The sequence below is a fragment of the Stenella coeruleoalba genome (assembly GCF_951394435.1).
Source record: "Stenella coeruleoalba genome assembly, chromosome: 12".
NCBI classification, from domain to species: Eukaryota; Metazoa; Chordata; class Mammalia; order Artiodactyla; family Delphinidae; genus Stenella; species Stenella coeruleoalba.
Window position 1 is genome coordinate 20,421,751 of NC_137158.1, and position 21,174 is coordinate 20,442,924.

Here is a 21,174-nt window from a genome sequence, read left to right on the forward strand (position 1 = left end):
AGTCTTCCAAGAGGAACTTTATAGTAATGGGCTTTGGCCTTTGTACTGCAACCCCCAAAAGACAGATTGCTGGAGATAACCCCCTGAAATTCCTTACAGCGTTATTTAACACCATGAAGGCCTAGAATCTATCTGTTTTGAGAAAGACTTCAGACAAAGGGACAAGGTTCAGGAGGGGGGAAGGTTTCAATTTGTAGGAGTTATGAGATATAAATAAGTAGCATAAATGCCTTTTCCCCTTACTTATAGACCATGGGTCAGGAATCTCAAAGCAAGGTGGAAAAAAATCCTGAATTAAAAAAAAACAAAACACTATAAAAACCTAAGGGATAGCTAACAATATAATTCTTCTTGATTTAAAAAGCTAGACATTTCTCATTGGAATCAAAGAATTCGAGGTGGATTTATTTTCTTTTTGCCATTCCAGTCATATCATATATTCCTTCCCTGGTGAAAACTGGAATTTAAAATGTCTATAGGACATTCTTTAATAGTCTACTTGATACTAAATAAAATGAGCAAAAAATCCAAAATACTGGAAATTTATTCTCTGCAGATGAATAAATACCTCTTACCTGTCCAATAGAAAGTGAAAAAAATCACAAGCTTTTCCATTTTCCTTAAAAAAGTAATTACTATGGATCATGAATTTTTATAGGACCAAAGTCACCTAATACCTGTGATAAATAAGAGCAAGTAAGAACACAAAAGCTAATCCTTCATGATTACAGATACCTCAGTACTATTACTAAGACTTCTACTGACTTAGGTTCTCACATTGTGCCCAAGAATAACAGAATTCACAAGACTCTGTGTGCTGGTTACTGCTGGTTATCAAGCCTCAAGTAGGAAACTGTGTAGAGCATTTTCCTGATAAATTAAGTTATATGTCTTAGCCTGGTGAGTGTCATTGCCAAGTTTTAAGTTTGCTGTTTGGTTTTTAAAAAAGTATGAGAACTTTGGTTAAACATACTACATTTATGCCAATACTCTGTGTAACTGGGGGGAAAAATAGAGGGAGGATGTGGTTTTGTAGGCTGCAAAACCCCACAAGCCATATACAGTATACATATGTACCAAAGATAATTACAATCTCACCATGAGAAAGTCAAAAAACTCAGTGAGGCTTCATTTTCTATTATATGTACATTTTACAAGCTACTGATAAGTTTCTTTTCATATTGCTTTCCAAAAAGAAAAGACAAGGAAAACGAAGAAAGAATATACATTAGCCAGATTCCAATGTAGTTTAACTTAAAGGCTTCATCAGACCATATGTGCAGACACTTGAGATGATGAGAGAGTTAAGCTTCCTAGGGTCCTAGAATCAAAGAAACTCTGCTGACCCCCACTGCTAAGCAGGTGCACTCCTTCCACGGGGGGCAACATCTGCCGATCCGTCATGGTCCCACTCGGTGAGGACCCCAAGAAACTTCCTTGGGAAGAAACAATTTTCTCAGGACTGGCAGCCAGTTTGGGGGATGTGGAGAAGTTATATCCATACAAGGCACAGGGGCTGTGTAACCTGAACGTGTTATAGGAACCCTGGTGTGTCTGGTTAGCAGCAAAGGCGTTGCTGGGGGGTGAAGGCATGATGTACTGGAGCTGGGGGGACATCCCGGAAATCTGCATGGACAAGCTGGTCTGTGGGCAGCTGAAGGCGTCCCCATCCGTGCCGCCCATGGACATGTTCACCGAGGCGCTGCCGCTCACGCCCACGTAGGAGGGAGTCCTGGGCGGGGCGAAGGTCTCGCCCGTCTGATTGGTGAGCCTGTTGTAGGTCTCGGCCAAGGACGTGCTGTATCGGTTGAGGGTTAGGCTAGAGCGGGCGCATGCGGAGTAGTCAGCCGGGGCCAGACTACACAGCTGGCTGGTGTTGGGTCCCAGGTGGAAGGCTGGAGACGAGCAAGGGGAGCCGGACAGAAGATGAGGGTGGGTGGCCGCAACGCCATTCCCAGAACCTTGGAGTAAGGTGGAGGAACCTGCATTTCCTACAAAAGAAATTGAAATGTAAAGAGCATCTTTTCCTTTCAACTATGTACACATGAGCTAGACGGACTTGTTACAAGGGGCGGGTACAAAGACGAAAAGGAGATGGTCTCCGCTCTCAGGAATTGTAATTTAATTGAATTCAGACTGAAATATTTTAAACATAGATCCTCCCAACATTTTCAAGGAAATTATCTCCCCAAGGAGTGACTTTTTTTTTTTTCCAAAAGGTATTAGGACACTATCACATAGAATTTTCACATTTTCTCCCTCAATTACCTTTCTCAAAGTTTTCTCATTTTTTAATAATAAACACTACAAATACTGACTTTCCTGGCAACTTTAGAAAATATAAATTTCATCTTACTCTGTATCTTGTTCCAAAAGTTCCATCACCTCACTTCTACCCAACTTTTTTTTTTTCTTTTTTTGCTGTACGCGGGCCTCTCACCGTTGTGGCATCTCCCGTGGCGGAGCACAGGCTCTGGACATGCAGGCTCAGCGGCCATGGCTCACGGGCCCAGCCGCTCCGCGGCATGTGGGATCTTCCCGGACCGGGGCACGAACCCGTGTCCCCTGCATCGGCAGGCGGACTCTCAACCACTGCGCCACCAGGGAAGCCCCTACCCAACTTTTACTCTTTCTTTCAGCAGAGCTTCCTCTGGAGCAATATATTTTCTTGCCAAAAAAGAAGGAATTCAAAGAAAAGAGCCAAATTGGTCAAAGACACATCCTGCCTCAAACAAACTTGCAACTTCCCACTGCAAGCTTGTGTGAATCAATGACTGTACCACTCAGGGCTACTGAAATAAGGCAACCGTCTAGAACTTTATTTTTTTTTATTGGAGTATAGTTGCTTTACAATGTTGTGTTAGTTTCTGCTGTACAATGAAGTGAATCAGCTACATGTATACATATCTCATTTCCAAACAGAAAATGGTTTGGTGAATCACATGCTAACACAAGAGCAGAGGTCCAGCAAATAAACAGCCCTGTGAAATAGAGAGGGGGGTTAACCCTGCATCCAATCAATAACAGTGGTGGCGGCTGACTCCCCCCTCTGGATTTGCTGACAGATTGATGTTTGCAACTTGACGGAACTTAGGGGAGAGAAGAGAATTCCAATGGGCTGGATAGGTTGTAAAACCTTCATTGCTCTAGTGACAGTGTTTTATACAGCTTCTTAAAATAATCTAAAAGCCCAATCTGCCCAATGATAATTATCTAAAACCCAGCAATGCTAAATTCTCAACGGGGTGCTGGGCAGGATCAGACGTAAAATGCCTGAGTGCAGGAGTGAGCCGCGAGTCCTACCTACCAAGTAGAGAAGGAAGTGTCATCCCTTTCCATGCTGCTCCCTCTGAGGAAACACCAGCCATGGGCTCGGAGGAAATACTCAAAGGGGAGCTCAGGGAAGGTTGCCTCAGTGTGCCTGACCTTCTCATCATAAATACAAGAGAACCCTGCCTAGAGGCAATTCTGCTGAAGGAAGAGGAAGCTGGCAAGAAAGGGTAAACCGGGACCAGCATGGGCAATTATCTGTGAAGTACACCTGGTACCAGGGCCAACTAGTCTACCTCTAATTTTAAGAAGAGATTTAGGGTAAAGTAAAGGTTATGAAATATATAAACAGCCTAAAACATCCAAGACAACCTTTGACCACAACGGCCATTTTCCTGGCCCATCCCCATAACAGAGAGAAAAGAGAAGGATCCTGTAATGGGAGGATGTTGGTAATGAGGTCGCCATTATAGAGGACAAGCAATGACTTGTGCAGTTTTCAGTGCCTGAGCATCTAGGCAGGACCTGGCTGATATACATGAGCCAGGAGACTTCTTTTTTTTTTTTTTTTCCTTTTTAAGTCTTTTTTTTTGATGGGGACCATTTTTAAAGTCTTTATTGAATTTGTTACACTATTGCTTCTGTATTATGTTTTGGTTTTTTGGCCGGGAGGCATGTGGGATCTTAGCTCCCAGACCAGGGATCGAACCTGCACCCCCTGCATTGGAAGGTGAAGTCTTAACCACTGGACCACCAGGGAAGTCCCTGACCCAAGAGACTTTGTGATTTACCTTGCTTGGGAATTCCAGGGATATCTTCAAAGGTGAGGGTCCGTAGTGAAGGTCTCCAGAATGCATATGACTCCACAAGGGCTTCCAAACCCATTCTAAATGGAAGGGTCAGGATGGGGGTGAACACAAGAAGCTCAGTTAGGAGCAGTTGGAGTTTGCAGCCATAATAAGCAGCTCAGAAAACACCGCTGCTGTTGACAGTGGCCCCCCACATTGGCAGGTGAGGAGCTTGGCACAAACAGAAAGAGAAATGGTTCAGAGATGAGCTAGCATTCTGTCACCAGGAGCACAAGAGGATGGAATCCACCCAGGATGTCCTGTTAACGTTCTCAGAAAACTTAGCTGATCTCAGGGGATAAAAAGCTGTACCCTTGTACCAGGAAGTTGGGGTGGAGAGAGTCCATCCTAGCTGCCGTGAGTCCACGGCTTTGCTGTGATCTGGAGCTCATCCTCTCTCCCTGTTACACCACTCTCCCTCTGCTGCGGAGAGCTCTGCCACAAAAGCACGCCCCGTAGAGGCATTTCTCTCCAGCATCCGGTGCCTCGGCAGCCAGCGGAGAAGAGCACTCATCCTAAGAAAACTGACTTCTCTCTCAGAGGCATGATCACCACACGCAGGGCAGCCAGGGCGGGCTCTGGGGAAGAGGGGGCAGCCCTGGCTTCTCAGCCCAGCCTGGAGGATGATCCCAGGAAGGTGATCTCACGGGGCGCTACGGTATCTGGAGCTAGTATCAGCACCAGACATTATTTTAAAGCCCCTACACACACTTAATGAATGGACACTTAGAGAGACAGGATAACTTCATTATGGGCTACTTACGTGGATACGTGTATGTTTTAAAACAAGGGTGACTACTCTAAATACATAATAAATGTATGTACCTCCTACCGTAAGTGATTCAGATACCACTTCCATACATCAGATAACTAAGTCCTCTAGGTCATAGAAATGAGGCCCTTCACTCAACTAGCACATTCTCAAGGCCTCACCAACTATTTCCTCAATCATCTCAGTGCTAAGCAATTTGTTAATCTAGGTAACATTGTGCTTTTCATGAAATATATAGCTGCACTGTAGGAAATGTCTGATTCCTGAGTGTCAAACAGCACACGAACACCTCTTGTGATTGTCAGATACAGTTTTATTTAATACAGATAATCTGTATTTAATGCTGATATTAAAGACATCCCCAAGTCATGAGCTATGAACTAAGACTAGAGAAAACCGCCTCACAGAGTCACACCCCCTGTACAACATGGCGAGAGCTGTCTAAAGACCCATGGTAAGTGACCTGTGCGTGCAGCTAAAACCGTCTTCTGCCGCTTGCCCTGGGCTGCCCTGAGCATGAAGGACAGAGTCTGTCTTCGGATGGAATCAGTGTGCCCCAGAGAGAGGACTATTTTGTGGTAAGGACACTGGATTGGAGATCAGGAGAACTGCGTTGTAACTACAACCCACTAACCTTGAGTAAATGTTTGAAGCTCCCTGGACTGCAGTTTCCCACAAAGTGAGGACTGGAATACAAAGCTTTAAACCCTCTCCTAGCTCTAAAGTTCTTTACCACGAAGTGATTTTTTTTCCAAACGAGACATGCTATCTGTGGCTGGCTACAAACCAGATCCAAGACCACTCTACTCAGCAATATTTTATGTACATTAAAGTATTGACTGGGGAGAAGGTTGGCAGCCTGGTCAGTCCCAAAGCCCCACATGACCTGCAGGTTTCATTTAATACTCAACTTATGAACGCTGGGTGCTGTTGAGCTGATTGCTCTATTTTTAGCTTGTACTAATACTCAATTTTTATGACTTTCTAGAAACAAGCTTTTTTAAGCTAAAGAAGTTAGGACACAGTTTTGTATAAACTGCTTTGTGAAACCGCATAGATGAGTTTTCGTAATTGTAGTTTTAAATATTCAGGATACCAAAGTAGTCCTGGAGTGACCTCAAGGGGAATGTACAAAGAGGTAGGTCCTGAGCATCGATGGGACCTAGAAATTTATTAGCTGTGGAGATGACCATCAGTGCCTTATTTGCTTTAGCAGTGTAAACTGTATGATGCTTCAAATACAAACCCACAGACCAAATTTTTAGGGAGAAGTTATTGATCCTCACAAATATATAACCCTAAGCTGTAAAGGGATGCTCTGAAGGTGACAGATCTACATGTGATCTGATTTGGACCTATTGATATTTTTCTTGAAGCTGTTGTTTCACACTGCAAGTTCTAGAAAGGATTTCAGATATTTTGCAGGAAACAGTTATAAAATATTTATTAGCTGAATCTGGACATTTTTTTTAAAAAGCCTTCATTTTCTCCAGTAATGGAGACTTTTTCCCATCTAGTTAAAGAAAAGATAAAAGACACCTCCTGCAGGAGTGTAGCCAAGACGGTAATTTATACAAGATGCTTTTGAACAATTTCCACATTTTATCACCTCGCTAATTTATGCTATCAAATGGCCAAGTTTATTTAGTAAAATGGTTATGTTTTTCCTGAAGTATTTAAAGAGAAGAAATTTTTGTACCTTCCTGAGTAAAACATTTTATAGGGTCAACCGTAAGGCCTAACTGAAGAATGAAACTATTCTCAGCACATAAATTCTCCTTCACGTAACAAATGTCTTGCAGGAGAGCTTTTAAGGGCTGAAGCTACTGATTCCTATAAAATAGGCTGCAGAACCATAAATAGCCAGGAGGGTATAATTTTTAATTCAATTGTTTTATAAAGTTTAAAAAAATCACAAGTCCAAGTTTCTTTCTTACCCTGCATAATTTGTTTATTTCATGTCTAGGGAAAAATAAAAACAGAATGTGTATTAAAAAGCAGTAACAACAGTGCAAGAAAACTGGGGGTATTAAAGAAATATTTTGAATTTTTTCTCATGGGCTTTTTTCTCTATCAATATATGAAAACATATCACCCCTCCCCCAAGTCCTCAGCAGCAACGCACCTTCCTGGTCTTACAGATAACTTTCTTTTTAAAGGAAAATAATACATAAGTTAGAAATCTTTAAAGCTGACCAAATTCTCTCTTTTCATTATAAGTGTCTTTTGCATTTATCAGTGGAAAATGTTAAAATCAGATTTTTTTAAAACTGGGAATACTGGTCCATAGATATTTAGCATTCCAAAATGGGCACTGAAGAGCTTTTCTGTGATAAGCAGAAGTCATTTAAATGAGAAAAAAAGTGAAACTATTCATTTCACTAACAAGAAAGCTATGTATAAGTTCAACATGTTTTTCCTATACTATGATATTGTTTAAAGATTTGGAGTAAAATAAAAATTTAAAATTTTAACAACCTTTAAAAAGTGTTAAAACATAATTTATTATTTTTTGCGTGTCGATTAAAAACTTTAAAAGGTTTAGAGTCAGGCAATAAACAGCAAGCACCATGGATGCCATGCTTATATACTCCTGAAACAGCCAAAGGGAAGAAAAAATTTCTATCAAACCTAGCATTTGACCTCATGGTACCAAACAAGAGACTTAGTGGTTTATTTTCACCAATGCCTCTGAGTTTTTTTCACTGATCAAATTTTTAAAAACTAACGTCTTTTCATTGTGCTGACTTATCTAGAATTCTTCCTGAAACCTTGTAATATGTATCTTATCATCTCACTTCTACTTATAGGCTTATCCACTATGACTACTACCCAAAATACACCTTTAAAAATATGTTTAAAGTTATTGCTTCAAAAACAAACTGACAGTAATGTGCAACATGATAAATATAATGAACACTGCTGTATATTATAGAGGAAAGTTATTAAGAGAGGAAATCTTAAGAGTTCTCATCACAAGGAAAAAAAATTGTTTTTCTATTTCTTTAATTTTGTATCTATATGAGATGATGGATGTTCACTAAACTTATTGAGGTCATAATTTCATGATGTATGTAAGTCAAATCATTATGCAGTACACCTTAAACTTAGGCATGCTGTATGTCAATTGCATCTCAATAAAAGTGGAAGAAAAAAAAAAGACTGCGTACAAGCCATGTGACCCCCCCAATGTCAACAGCAGTGAGGTCTTTGCTAGAGCCATCCTACAGGAGAGCCTGGACTTAGTTCCTGGATGTATGATCTCAAGCCTAAATGCTGCCCTCCTGGAGTTTCAGTGAGTTTTAATAAATTTATTCTCTGCTTTAAAAAAAAAAAAGAACTGAAAGAAATGCAAGGGTCATAAATAGATACATACTCTTCGGCTATAACCAAAACCACAAGAAGATTCCATCAAAGTATTTGGCAAGGTAGAAAAGGAGTCATCCCAGGGGCTTCCTTCAGTCACCTTACCAGTGACCACCCCAGTTACTAGATTATTCAACTTTCAGAAACTCCTCTGAAAAGCAAAGTTAACCATGAGCTAATGCAACATAACAAAAGCCAAGCAAAGTTTTTCTGCACATGGAAAGAGACATCTAAAATGACAGAATCATCTCAATACAGCAGACAATGTATAGTAGGAATACCTGCAAATCTTCCTACAGAGTGAAGCCCTGTTATTAGTCAGTCTTGTTGATCTGCCTGTGCTAAGTTTAAGGCTTAGGGCAGGTGTTTAAATGAATCATTGCATATGAAGATGAAATCAAGTCTTTCTGCAAGCATTGGAGTTTATTCTGAGAAAAGGTCTCTGTCTACACTACCTTGCCCAGCTAATCAGCTGAAAGAACTAAAAGTCTGCACTACTGCTTGATTGTTTTCTCTCTACAATTTAAAGTGAAATTGTTCCTAAAATAAGATAATCGGGGATTTTGACCTCATGTAGACACCGCCTACCAATACCAAGTTTTCAAGAAGTATTTCTGGAGTAAAGTGATAAAAAATGTCTCAAATACTTTTTAAAAACAAAGTGCTTTTAAAAACATTTAAGTCAAAGTCTTACCCTGAAAGGGCATCTGGAGAACGTTAGTCTATTATTACTATCAACAGTTATTTTAGAAAACGTTGCACTGAACTGTATTGGGATAGAATCATATCAATAAATTCAAAAACTCTTGGCACACAGACTAGGGTGGTCTGCTTTTTGATAAAAAGTAATAGAGTGGAATTCATTATTGTAGCTCTCCCACTTAGTACAAACACCATAAAACACGACACAGAAAAAATAAACAAGTGTGTGGCTGTCAGTAGAGCCAAGACAAATTTGGAAACCAAAGAACATCAGCTGTCTTGGCAGTGAGGAGTAGTCTCATATTCTAGTTGGAAATCTGAGTGAACAAGAGTCTGTCCTATTTCGAAGACAGATCAATACATAATTGTGACATCACTAAGCAAATTCTAAACCAAGAGCAGATGCAGAGAGTATTTTGATTTGGGATATTAAAGCCCCTGGATCTTGAGGGGCAGGTTTCCACAAGGCCCCTTCAGAGGCAGCATGCACTGTACACCCTGAGAACTTCCGTTTTCACCCCAGCATTTCACATCAATATTAATCTTAGAAATGGGCAAAATGCCACACCCAAAATAAGTTACATCCAAGGCTCAATGATATTAGTAAATTTAAATCCTCATCAGAAGTGATTTCAAAACCATGTCAGTAAATTTAATTGTTTACTTTGTAATGGAAAGTTCACAATAAAAAATCAAATATATTTATCACAGCCAGAATGTTTTTCACTAAGGCTCACCTGTTACGCCCAGAGTCTCGGAAGCCTTTGGCAAAGGGATTCCTATCTATCTTCAGGCGAGTAATCTGCAGAGCAGAAAAAAAAAATCACATCAAGTCTTATTATAAATGCCAAGGAAGGTTATTAAAAATGGAAATGATGGAAGAACTATAAGTAACTCCAAAATTAACTGTCAGAGGATGTACTGTGTTCTTCCCTGTTTCTCAGGTATTTTATTATATTAGTAGCAAAGCTACATGAAAATTTCAGAAATCATCTAGACATTCATTTGCTATGAAAAGGACATTCCCCCGCCTCTGTTCAAGCTCTGTAATAGATAAAGTTTGCTTTGCTTTTAATATCCCTGGAGAAGGAGATTCTGAATCATCTGTTGATAATTTGCCCTTTGTTTGACAATCTCTCTAAACTAAAGTTCTTCCCTTTATTAACGCTGTGACATGTGTCTGTTTCTCTTGCAGTAGTGGTGATGCGGAGCAGCTAATATCCAGCTTCTATTTAACAGACATTTATACGCTCGAATGTTGTTAACCTTCTTCAGAAATAGGCAATATACATTCCTTTAACTTTGTCTCTCCTTGAATCATCTTTATGGCTCTCATCTCCTCTTTTATCTATGGATTCGTGACCTGGTCAGAGCACTACAGTGAATGTCTAACCAGAGGTAACCATGACTTGAAGGTTCTAATGGGATTCAATCTTATATATGTAGGAGAAATAAATAATGGCTTCATTTTAACTACAGTTGTAATTTGTTGACTCACAACCAGATTTTTGCCCAGGAAGACCCCAAGATTTGAGGGAAACATTTTTGCAAGTGGTCTAATCGTCTCCATTAAAAACAACTTTTTGTAGTCATACCATCCTGAAATTGACACTAGTAAACAACGTCCCATTTGTTTCTTACCAGATCTCCACTTTGCCCAAAGGAGTTAACAGCCTATTTTCTAAGAAGCACATCGTGCTTTGTTTTCTGTGTTCCCTGGTTTAGTGGAATCTCCAAAGTTAATGAACATCCTTCTTTCTTATTGTGCCATTTTGGCCAAGGACAAACGAACACTGCTGGACGACACTAAGGCAAAGAAAGGCACCCTTGGAAAGTCGTCCGCAATCCCCCTATATTATGCTGTGTATGCTCTCAACCATCTGCCAATCAGCCATGCAACACCTGAGGTAGGTGTACTCCATATGCTACTGTCTTAGTGTGTGGATAAAACTACATTATAAACGAGATAATGTAAGAGTCTGCTAAGTAATTCACCATGTCTGCCACTCTGCCATTGAAAGAATTCTTTATAATTCATTATAGCTCAATTATCTGTTCATTTAAATCATGTTTAAAGAACATTTAATAACTTAAGTGTTCATTTAAAATAGTATTTTAAAAAAGAGTACATATTTATATAATGGTGCCTTGTCTAAATATAGGTTTTTCACAATTACTATTATAATGATTTTTTATTGCTGACATCACATCTGTTGAGTGCATACCATGTATGCTGTAATATGAGTTTTGTGCATATTATTTTATTGAATTCTCATAGCAACTTAGATGTAGTTATTATCCCAATTTTATGTTTCTTTTACACTGGGTTAAGTTTCCTATGATCATAAGGTTAACTGGCCGTAGAACTGGGCTAGCACCCCAGGCTTTAGAGCCCACGCTGGTAGCCACCAAGCATGGGCTGCTTACCAATTTTCCAAAAGTTCTTCAAAATGGCAGCCAGGAAGTTTAAAAAAATGAACATGGTTTTTCATCATCAATTTTCTTTTCTTCTAATTTTTCCATCCTCTTAATTGATTTGTCAACATTAGTGAATTGGTGTTAGTCACCAACATGTACCAAAAGCCCACTGCAGCTCGTTTATTGTATCACAGAGGCTAGTAGAAAATACACTTTTAACACAGTTAATTGGGTACGTTGGAGAGAGACTGACAGACAGACAGACAGACAGAGAAAAAAGATGAACTGGGTAACAAATGCCTCTGCTCTTTTCTCTCCGTGCATTATATTTTTCCTTTAATAAAAAACATTTTCTACACCTGACATATTTTAAGAATATCTTCCTAATTATCTCCAGCCCTTGCGGGCCTGTCACTGTTGCAGCCTCTCCCGCTGCGGAGCCCAGCCTCCAGACGTGCAGGCTCAACGGCCATGGCTCACGGGCCCAGCTGCTCCGCGGAATGTGGGATCTCCCCGGACCGGGGTACAAACCCGTGTCCCCTGCATCGGCAGGCGGACTCTCAACCACTGCGCCACCAGGGAAGCCCTCTCCAGCCCTTTTAAAGGTTAATTTCATGTTCCCTCCCAAAAACCTGTATAGAAGTGTGACAACGTGAGTATGAGAGGACAGGACAGCCTGGGCTGTGGGACAGGTGTCGCCACATGGACGAGAACAGATGAGCCTCTCAGCCCTAAAGGAGGACGCACAGGACAGGGTCCAAATCTCCTAAGAAGCTTTAAAACAACAGAAAACACAACAGAGAGTTTATAAAGCCTAAAATTGTTAACTGAGATGTATATAAATGTAAAGAGAAGTGGAAACCTAAAATAATTCTGCTGACCGTTGAAATTTTTAAAAAATCTACCACAGACCACATCAGCCTCAACTCCATCGCTATTTCTTATGAAAACTGTCCAGAATTGCATGGATCAAATAATTGCCTCAATTCAGTTATCCACCTGCTTGACACAGCCTTAAAGAAGTACATATACTTACTCATATAGAAAAGAAGTTTTTCACTTTTCAAATTATTTCCAATTTTATGAAAGGATTACTCCACACTCGCTCATCTCTCAGACTATATAAGCATATGCATCACCCTCTATCACAATTAAAGCATATCTTGAAAGAAATAGCCCTCTTGTATATATATACTAAAATGACTGCATAGGATAAATGCTTCTGAAATATTTCCCATAATATATGGATGGTAGCTTTAAAATAAAGTGAGCTGTCAAATCCCATGCCCTGTGACGTAACTCACTTTCATATCCTACATGTCTATTTCCTAGTCAATACACATGCTTTCTAATTTTAATTATGACATCAGGATTCAATGTCTCAAAATGGAAAGTAAACCTACACGGCCAGTCATGAGACACACTCTGGTCTGAAGAAATCCTCACTAGAGTAGCTTTACATGAGGAATAATGGATAAATAATTGTTATTACAATACATATATATTCTGGATGGCAAATGCTTTATGACAATTCATAACATTTAGATACAGTGAAAAGAAGAGCTAGCTTTCAATCTGCACATGAAATTAAACGGCTAGAAAGATCCCAATTCTGAGAACAGTACCTGCTGGTTCTGATAGGCGGTGACAGTGGTGAAAACAGTTTCTGGAAAGGAGAATGCCTTCACTCCCTCCCCACATGGAACAGGCTTGATGGGAGAAAGATCATCCCCACAGTCTTTACGGATGACATGGACTCGCGGTTGGTATTTGTGCATAGAATGAAGAATAATCTATGTCAAGGAAAGAGAAGCCAAATTTGTCAGCAACTTCTGCCTTGACTAAATCTTTAACGTGCAAAATGAATCCCAGTTGGAAATAAAAATATCCAAGGCTCTGAAAGTGCCAATTTAATAAAGTATATCAAAATTGGACTGAGACTGCTAGGAAGCTGTTTGCAAAGTGTGCATAAAAATACAAACAAAAAAAAGTAATCACTATTTTGGCAGAACCCTGTGTATAACCATACGAATGTAACATCAAATTTTCTGTTTCTGAAAACACAAGAATAAATTCATAAGCCTTTTATTTATAATGAGCCTAATGGAACACAGAGTCCAAGACAATAAAACTAAGAGTGAGACTGAAATGATTATTTGAATTCTACCACACCCATCCCCTAAAAATAAGTATTTGCACACCAAGGTTTTCTTCAGAAACATTTTTTCCCTTGTTGGTGACCACAACATGTCTATTCAAGGGCAAAGAGATTTTAAGGATACCCCAGGGTGTGACTTATGCGTGGCTCACAAAGTCTCTGGTTTGCCTGGAGAGCCCAGCGTCCGTGCTCCCATCATAACAAGGTTTCCAAAACCCAGATGCCTGGCGATGCAAAAGCTCTCAGACTCAGCTAGGGGAATCTGATGATATGGTTCAACTGCCTTCTGCCCAAAGACTCCACTTCTGAGAATTTATCCTGAGGAAATATTCCAAATCCAGAAAAGCGTTTCATATACAAAGATGTGCAGCGCACCATTTACAACAGTGGAAAAACTATAAACCACTGACATGAGTAGACTGGTTAGGTAAATGAAAGTCCACACAGTGGGATACAACATTATTCAGCCATTACTAACGCTTTTAGGACATCTTTAACCACATAATGAAACGCTTCTTTTTAAATCTTAAATTAGAATAAAGGATCCAAGTTGTTTTTCAACTTATCATAACTACATAAAAGTAGACAGTAAAAAGGACCCATACAAAGATATGAAGAGTGGTCACAGCTCTGGATGATGGAATTGTGCGTGAATGTTTTCTTCTTCTTTATACGTTTTATACTGTCAAGGTTGAGCAGGTGGGGTAAAGAAATAGCCCTAACCCTCTATGCCTACTTTCTGGAGATCAGCACGGTGCTTTGTGACCACCTAGAGGGGTGTGATAGGGACCAGGTGGAGGGAGACGCAAGAGGGAGGGGATATGGGAATATATGTATACATTTAGCTGATTCACTTTGTTATACAGCAGAAAGTAACACAACATTGTAAAGCCATTATACTCCAATAGAGACGTTAATAAATAAATAAATAAATGCAATGTGTGATTCTGGATTGGAACCCAGACAGGAAAAAACAGTACTCAAAAGATATTATTGTGACAGCTGGAAATTTTTGAATATGGACTGTGTATTAAAAATAGTATATGTCGGGCTTCCCTGGTGGCACAGTGGTTGAGGGTCCGCCTGCCGATGCAGGGGACACGGGTTTGTGCCCCGGTCCGGGAGGATCCCACATGCTGCGGAGTGGCTCGGCCCGCCCGTGAGCCATGGCCGCTGAGCCTGCGCGTCCGGAGCCTGTGCTCCGCAACGGGAGAGGCCACAACAGTGAGAGGCCCGCGTACCGCAAAAAAAAAAAAAAAAAAAAAAAAAAAAAAAAATTGTATATGTCAATGATTAAAAAAAAAAAGAAACAGCCCTATCCAATGGGATTTTCTATTTGCTGCCAGGAATCCAAATTAATATATTCACTAATGAGTTTAGTTAATGAATCTATATGTTTCCTGAGCTATACAATTTGAATTCCGGTTTTGAGGAGTTAGGAGTTTGGAGAAATGCTTAAACAAAGGTCTGGGAAAAACACAGTGGTTGGTTGACCTGCCTCATGTTTTTCAGGATGTGCGCAGTTTAAATAAGCCACATTCAGAATCACTGGTCAGCCCAAACACAAATAGCCCTCTACCTGTAGAGTGTGTTTGCTGCCCCCAAAGGATGTCTTTACACTCTGTTATTAACCAACAGTTTTGGGGTTTTTTTAACCCTAAAATTTTCTTTCTATCAGTGGAGGAAATGCCTGGATAGCAGATCTAATGATGGGACCCACCAGACCTTCCTGATGGAACAATAGCATGAGTCTGAGGAAAGGACAAGAGGGGACAATAGCCTTCATCATCACCCAGGGACACACAACGCAAATCAGCAACCTCTGGAAAAGTCTGTTTCCAGGTTTAGAAAAGGACAGAATTTCAACTAACTCATTCATGGCTCACAAAATCAGTTTAAAGTGTTGCAACTGGAAATTTTAAAAATAAGTAAAATTAGCAAATAAAGCAGAAAAATAGAGTGTGCTGCTTGTAGTAAGAATAGATACTGTTTTCCAAAACACTGTCTGCTTTCTGTGTGTGTGTGTGTGTGTGTGTGTGTGTGTGTGTGTGTGTACACTAAGTCTAACATGAAATGTATGTCTGGCTGTGAGTCAGGTAAAAAGTATGAAAAAGCAAGATTTAATTCCAATGATTAGCAAATTCCAGAGCAGACTAAAAATTGGAAAAAGCCACTTTACATTAAACAAACAAAAATACAGTGCATGGCCAAGAAGACGAGAGTGAACTGGCTTGTAGTGAAGGAAACAACAATTCATTTGGGTTTCTGTTTACTAGTCAATGAAAAGTGGGTTCTTGTTTTATAAAGTCTTTGTTCTCTCAAGCAGATTTCTCTGTATAGCTATATACACTTTAATTTCATTTATTTGTTTATATCCTTACGAAATCTCCAAAATGACTTAAGGTGGGGTATACTGGGGTAGGGTACAGAAATAGATGAGGCATGCCTATGTTTGCACATTAAAGGGTAACTGCCAATAGCAACCTGAAAATTATTCAAGGAAAATAATATACTTTCAATATGATCTATAGGAATATAGTATATCCCTGGAAATTTTAAGAGAATGCTAAACGAGCCTTAGTTATTCTCATAAAATAGCATGATTTGCTTTTTTTTTCCCATTATTTGCTTTTTAATGAACTATCAAAGTTATAATGACAAGTGTTCAAGAATATTTTTTTAACATCTTTATTGGAGTATAATTGATTTACAGTGGTGTGTTAGTTTCTGCTTTATAACAAAATGAATCAGTTATACATATACATATGTTCCCATATCTCTTCCCTCTTGCATCTCCCTCCCTCCCACCCCCCCATCCCACCCCTCTAGGTGGTCACAAACCACCTAGCTGATCTCCCTGTGCTATGTGGCTGCTTCCCACTAGCTATCTACCTTACGTTTGGTAGTGTATAAATGTCCATGCCACTCTCTCACTTTGTCACAGCTTACCCTTCCCCCTCCCCATATCCTCAAGTCCATGCTCTAGTAGGTCTGTGTCTTTATTCCCATCTTACCCCTAGGTTCTTCATGACATTTTTTTTTCTTAGATTCCATATATATGTGTTAGCATACGGTATTTGTTTTTCTTTCTGACTTACTTCACTCTGTATGACAGACTCCAGATCCATCCACCTCACTACAAATAACTCAGTTTTGTTTCTTTTAATGGCTGAGTAATATTCCATTGTATATATGTGCCACATCTTCTTTATCCATTCATCAAGAATATTTTGCTTATTTAATAGAACAAGTAGAACAAGGAGAACCACTGGCCTTATAAACAAGGAGACCACAATGATAGTGCCCATTTCTGAAACTCAGATAATTATAACTGATCTGCATGTTCTGTGCTCTCTGTTCTGTTCAGATGGAGGCTGTTTTTTCTTTGGGGCATTACCTAGTAGCATAGATAGTCACATGGACCTCTGTCCATAAACACGGGGTGCTTTCCCACGTGAAGGTTAATACAGTTTTTTCCCACATTAAAGATACTAGGTTTGAGTCAAAAGAAGCACGATGTTACGTATTTCTGATCTGATGGGCCTTAAGTGCCTGTAGTTTGACAGATACACCACCTGTCCCTCACAAAACAGCTCAACAGGGAAACACTACCTGCTGACTCTGGAAATTTTCTACATGACCTAAATGCCAGTGTTGGAACAAGTCAAGCAAAGGACCAAGAAGGAGCAGATAACAAAAACCTGGCTCCCTGCATTTTTGGTGATACCAGATGCAGACTTGCTTTCAATGGTAGGGATCAGGGTAGGTACACAGGGTCGCAAGCTCCATAGCAAAGTGGCCTGGGTTTTGTTTCAAGTGTGATGCTGTGCCCTTACAAATATGGACTTTCAAATTCATCAGCTCATTTGAGTCACTCAAAATTCTCTGGTTCCGATATAACCCGTGAGAGAACCAAGGCCCAGAGAGTCAAAGTTTTTTTGCTTATGAACCTTAGCCCTCTAAGCAATGGCAAGTTCCTTCCATCAGGGAGATCTAGCAATCTCCCCTGTGACCTCTTGCTTCCCCTTCTGATTCTCGAGCAGAAATGGGAAGAGGGTGAGGACAAACTCAGAGCTAGGGTGACTGTATCAGTGAATCCTCAGCAGCTGGAAGAACAGACCCTCCGACAAGTTTCCTGGCTGTAGATGCCTGACTGTGCTTCCTTCCAAAGTACACCAGCACTGTGGGTACAAGTCCTGCCCTGGTTAAAGGTGCACCATTACCTTAGATATAGAATTACCTTAGATATAGAATTATCTAATTCTGCAGGGAAATGTTCACCTGAATGTTTCCCTCCAGACAGCAAATTCCAAGTGAAACATGCACATAATGAGAAGGAAATACCCCACCCAAGCATGCTGACCATCTGCTCCCAGGTAATCCAAGAATCAGTCTTGGTTTGTATAGAATCCAAGACAAAGCTGACTACGGTCTCCCCAAAGGGCAAGTAGGGATTATAAAGTCTTCACAACATTCAAGATTAGCTGTGGAGATTGAAGTAGGTCAGAAAGAGAAAAACAAATACCGTATGTTAACACATATATATATATGGAATCTAAAAAAAAAAAAAAGGTCTGAAGAACCTAGGGGCAGGACAGGAATAAAGACACAGACGTAGAGAATGGACTTGAGGACACGGGGAGGGGGAAGCGTAAACTGAGACGAAGTGAGAGAGTGGCATGGGTATATATACACTACCAAATGTAAAATAGATAGCTAGTGGGAAGCAGCCACATAGCACAGGGAGATCAGCTAGGTGCTTTGTGACCACCTAGAGGGGTGGGATAAGGAGGGTGGGAGGGAGACGCAAGAGGGAGGAGATATGGGGACATATGTATATGTATAGCTGATTCACTTTGTCATAAAGCACAAACTAACACATTGTAAAGCAATTATACTCCAATAAAGATGTTAAAAAAAGACATACATGTGTAGTCCTAAAAATTATAAGATTAATTTTTCTTTAATAAAAAGTTGACATGCTAAACAGAAAAAAAAAAAAACAGATTAGCTGTGGAGTGGTGGGACGTTTCTACATCTCTAGATTCTCACCAGTATTCCTCTCTAAACAATTCTTGGTGTTTAGAAAGATGAAAAATCACTTTGGGGAAAATCACAATGGCACATAATCTCATGTGCAGCCCCAGGTCCACTCACAGCCCTGTGACAATTTGTTTCCTCCAATCTCTCTGTGTTTCATAAAAGTCCCAGGTCTACATGGAGTTCTCAAGTCACCATGTTGAACACTTGTACATCTTTAGCCGACTAAAACTGGGAACTGAGAGGACAAAAAGTAGGAAACCAATTTAGAAAACAAATTACCTCGCATTTGAATCTACAGCTTGATTGGTTAGAGATTAGTGTCACTTCCTTTAGAATTGGGGGGTGGGGAGGCTCAACTGTATGAGGGCAGAGAGGTGAGAGTCCCTGAGAGGTCTCTGCATCAGGAAAGGGACTGCTGAGTTAGTCCCATCACAATGGTACTGCTGTCTTCTCAGACGCTGAATCACATCAGCAATAGAATAAGAAATGACTTCCTAATCTCTAATCTAACCTTATTTAGGGTCACCAAACTGAGCAAAGAAACACAGCAGACACCTTCTTCACAGGGCCTTCCCAATGTCTCCTGGCTGGAACAATATGGTAGCTGCACTGCTGTGCGCTGACATCACGATCACCTGTGTGCCTGTCCTCTCTCCCCATCTAGGCTAGAAGATCACTGAAGGCAGAGACTATGGCTTCTTATCTCTTACTACATTTTACAAAGTCTTCAAAACTTTGTTTTTAAATAAAGAACAGAAAAGAGCATTTTCCCTCCTACCTTCTCCTCTAGTATCAAGCGATATGTACATTTTTACTATTTGCAAAGGCAATTTCCTCGCTTCCAAAATGCACAGGTACATATTATTCTCTCCCTATTCCCTGCACACACTAATTACTTTCCTTTATTAAAGTATTACATCCTGTCACAACCTTAAAAGAATTTTACTGGAAAATGACACACTTCTGTAGATTGTGTCTGTTTTCTGCTATGTTTTTATTTTTTTAAGAGTGAAATGTTATAATTATTTAGGTATAAACAATTGTGGCTCAAGTTGCAATCTATTCTTTTGTATTTAAAACAAATGCTGTGTGATAACTAACGCTATGTGTCAACTTGGCTAGACCACGGTACCTAGATGTTTGGCCAAACACCAGTCTTGATGTCGTTGTGAAGGTACTTTTCAGTTGAGATTAACATTTAAATCAGTAGAGTAAATCAGATACCCTCCATAATGTGGGTGGGCCTTACCCAATCAGTTGAAAAACTTAAGAGAAAAAAGGTGGAGGTCCCCTGAGGAAGAGGAGATTCTGCTTCCAAACTGCCTCGAGGCTCAAGTTGCAACATCAGCTCTTCCCTGGGTCTTCAGCCTGCCCACCCACCCTGCAAATTTCACACCTACCAGCCACCACAATTGTGTGAGCCAGTTCCCTAAAACAAATTCCTCCTCTATCTCTATCTCTATCTATATCTATCTATATACCTATAACTATATCTATACAGTCTGTGGGTTCTGTTTCTCTAGAGAATGCTGTTTTAAATAAAGTCTAGTGAAATTATGAAGTTAAAATCAGATGGATAAATTACTAGATCTATATCTAATTTTGTAGACATGGTAGATATTAGATATAAAGCCAGTAATTTGATCTGAAAGAATTTGAATTATAGAATGACTATATTTATTTAAATTATTTAAAGGAGTTTGTCCCGTATATATGACAGTGTATAGCTTTTAGACCCACTTATCTCTTTAAAAGATATATTCTCAAACTATAGAACTCAGAAAAGCAGGGTATGTTTAAGCTTTGAAAGCAGGTAACACTTACTGCCATTTATTTTAAAAATTTTTTACTGTAAAAAATATTAAAGACTCCTCAGTGGATGCACTGGCAAAATTTCACAGTTGGCTCCCTCAATGAGACAGAAGAAACTAGTGTTCTTTCATTGAAATCAAATGAAAAATAACTGTTACAACCTGACTGTGTATATACAGAAAAAATAGAAGAGAAGCAAAGTAATGCACTGAAGTACAGGGCATGAAGTGGGATTCAGAAATAAACTGTACACTGTTACTTTTCTGATTCTGGTTTAGAATATGAAAGGCAACAAATAAACAAAAGTACTGGCAGTTTGAGAGAGATGAGTCTTAAAAATCCAGATGCTGCATCTGTACCACAATGAAATTTGTACTTGAATGTCTTCATTAAGGTCAATTTGCTTAAGATATTATCTAGCAACTTACAAATCACATCCTGTCATCACTGTATTACTAGCTTATGACAGTTTGCATTTTTGTTTGAAAAGATTGGCCCATAAATATGCTATCTTCATGTCACCCCTTTGAGAAATGAACTAGTTGGTATTCCTTTTACGTACCATATATGCTCTTAAAAAGGCATTTCAATCCTGCTTCAGTCAAAACCCTCTCAAATAACAGAAACCTAATAGAAATGCTAGCATTGAGTGGAAATCAGCATGTATCCAGAGTTACTTATTTATTAAAATAATAAGGGTAGTCTTGCCTAGGAACAATACTGTGTAAAAATTAATAAAGTGTTAAAAATGACTATATTATTGAAATGGCTGGCTTTAGCATATA

General features: G+C 39.6%; 1 protein-coding gene across 1 annotated transcript in view; it reads right to left on the bottom strand.

Annotated features, from left to right (window-relative positions):
• Positions 1-846: 846 nt before the first annotated feature.
• TBX18 (T-box transcription factor 18) overlaps positions 847-21,174 on the bottom strand; it is a 28,282-nt gene continuing 7,954 nt past the window's right edge. Inside the window, exons 5-8 of the mRNA XM_079939700.1 lie at positions 13,002-13,169; positions 9,696-9,760; positions 4,062-4,156; positions 847-1,991 (exon numbers count right to left, since the gene is read on the bottom strand). Coding sequence (XP_079795826.1) covers positions 1,267-1,991; positions 4,062-4,156; positions 9,696-9,760; positions 13,002-13,169 — 1,053 coding nt within the window. The 3' untranslated portion in view covers positions 847-1,266. The remainder of the gene's footprint in view (positions 1,992-4,061; positions 4,157-9,695; positions 9,761-13,001; positions 13,170-21,174) is intronic.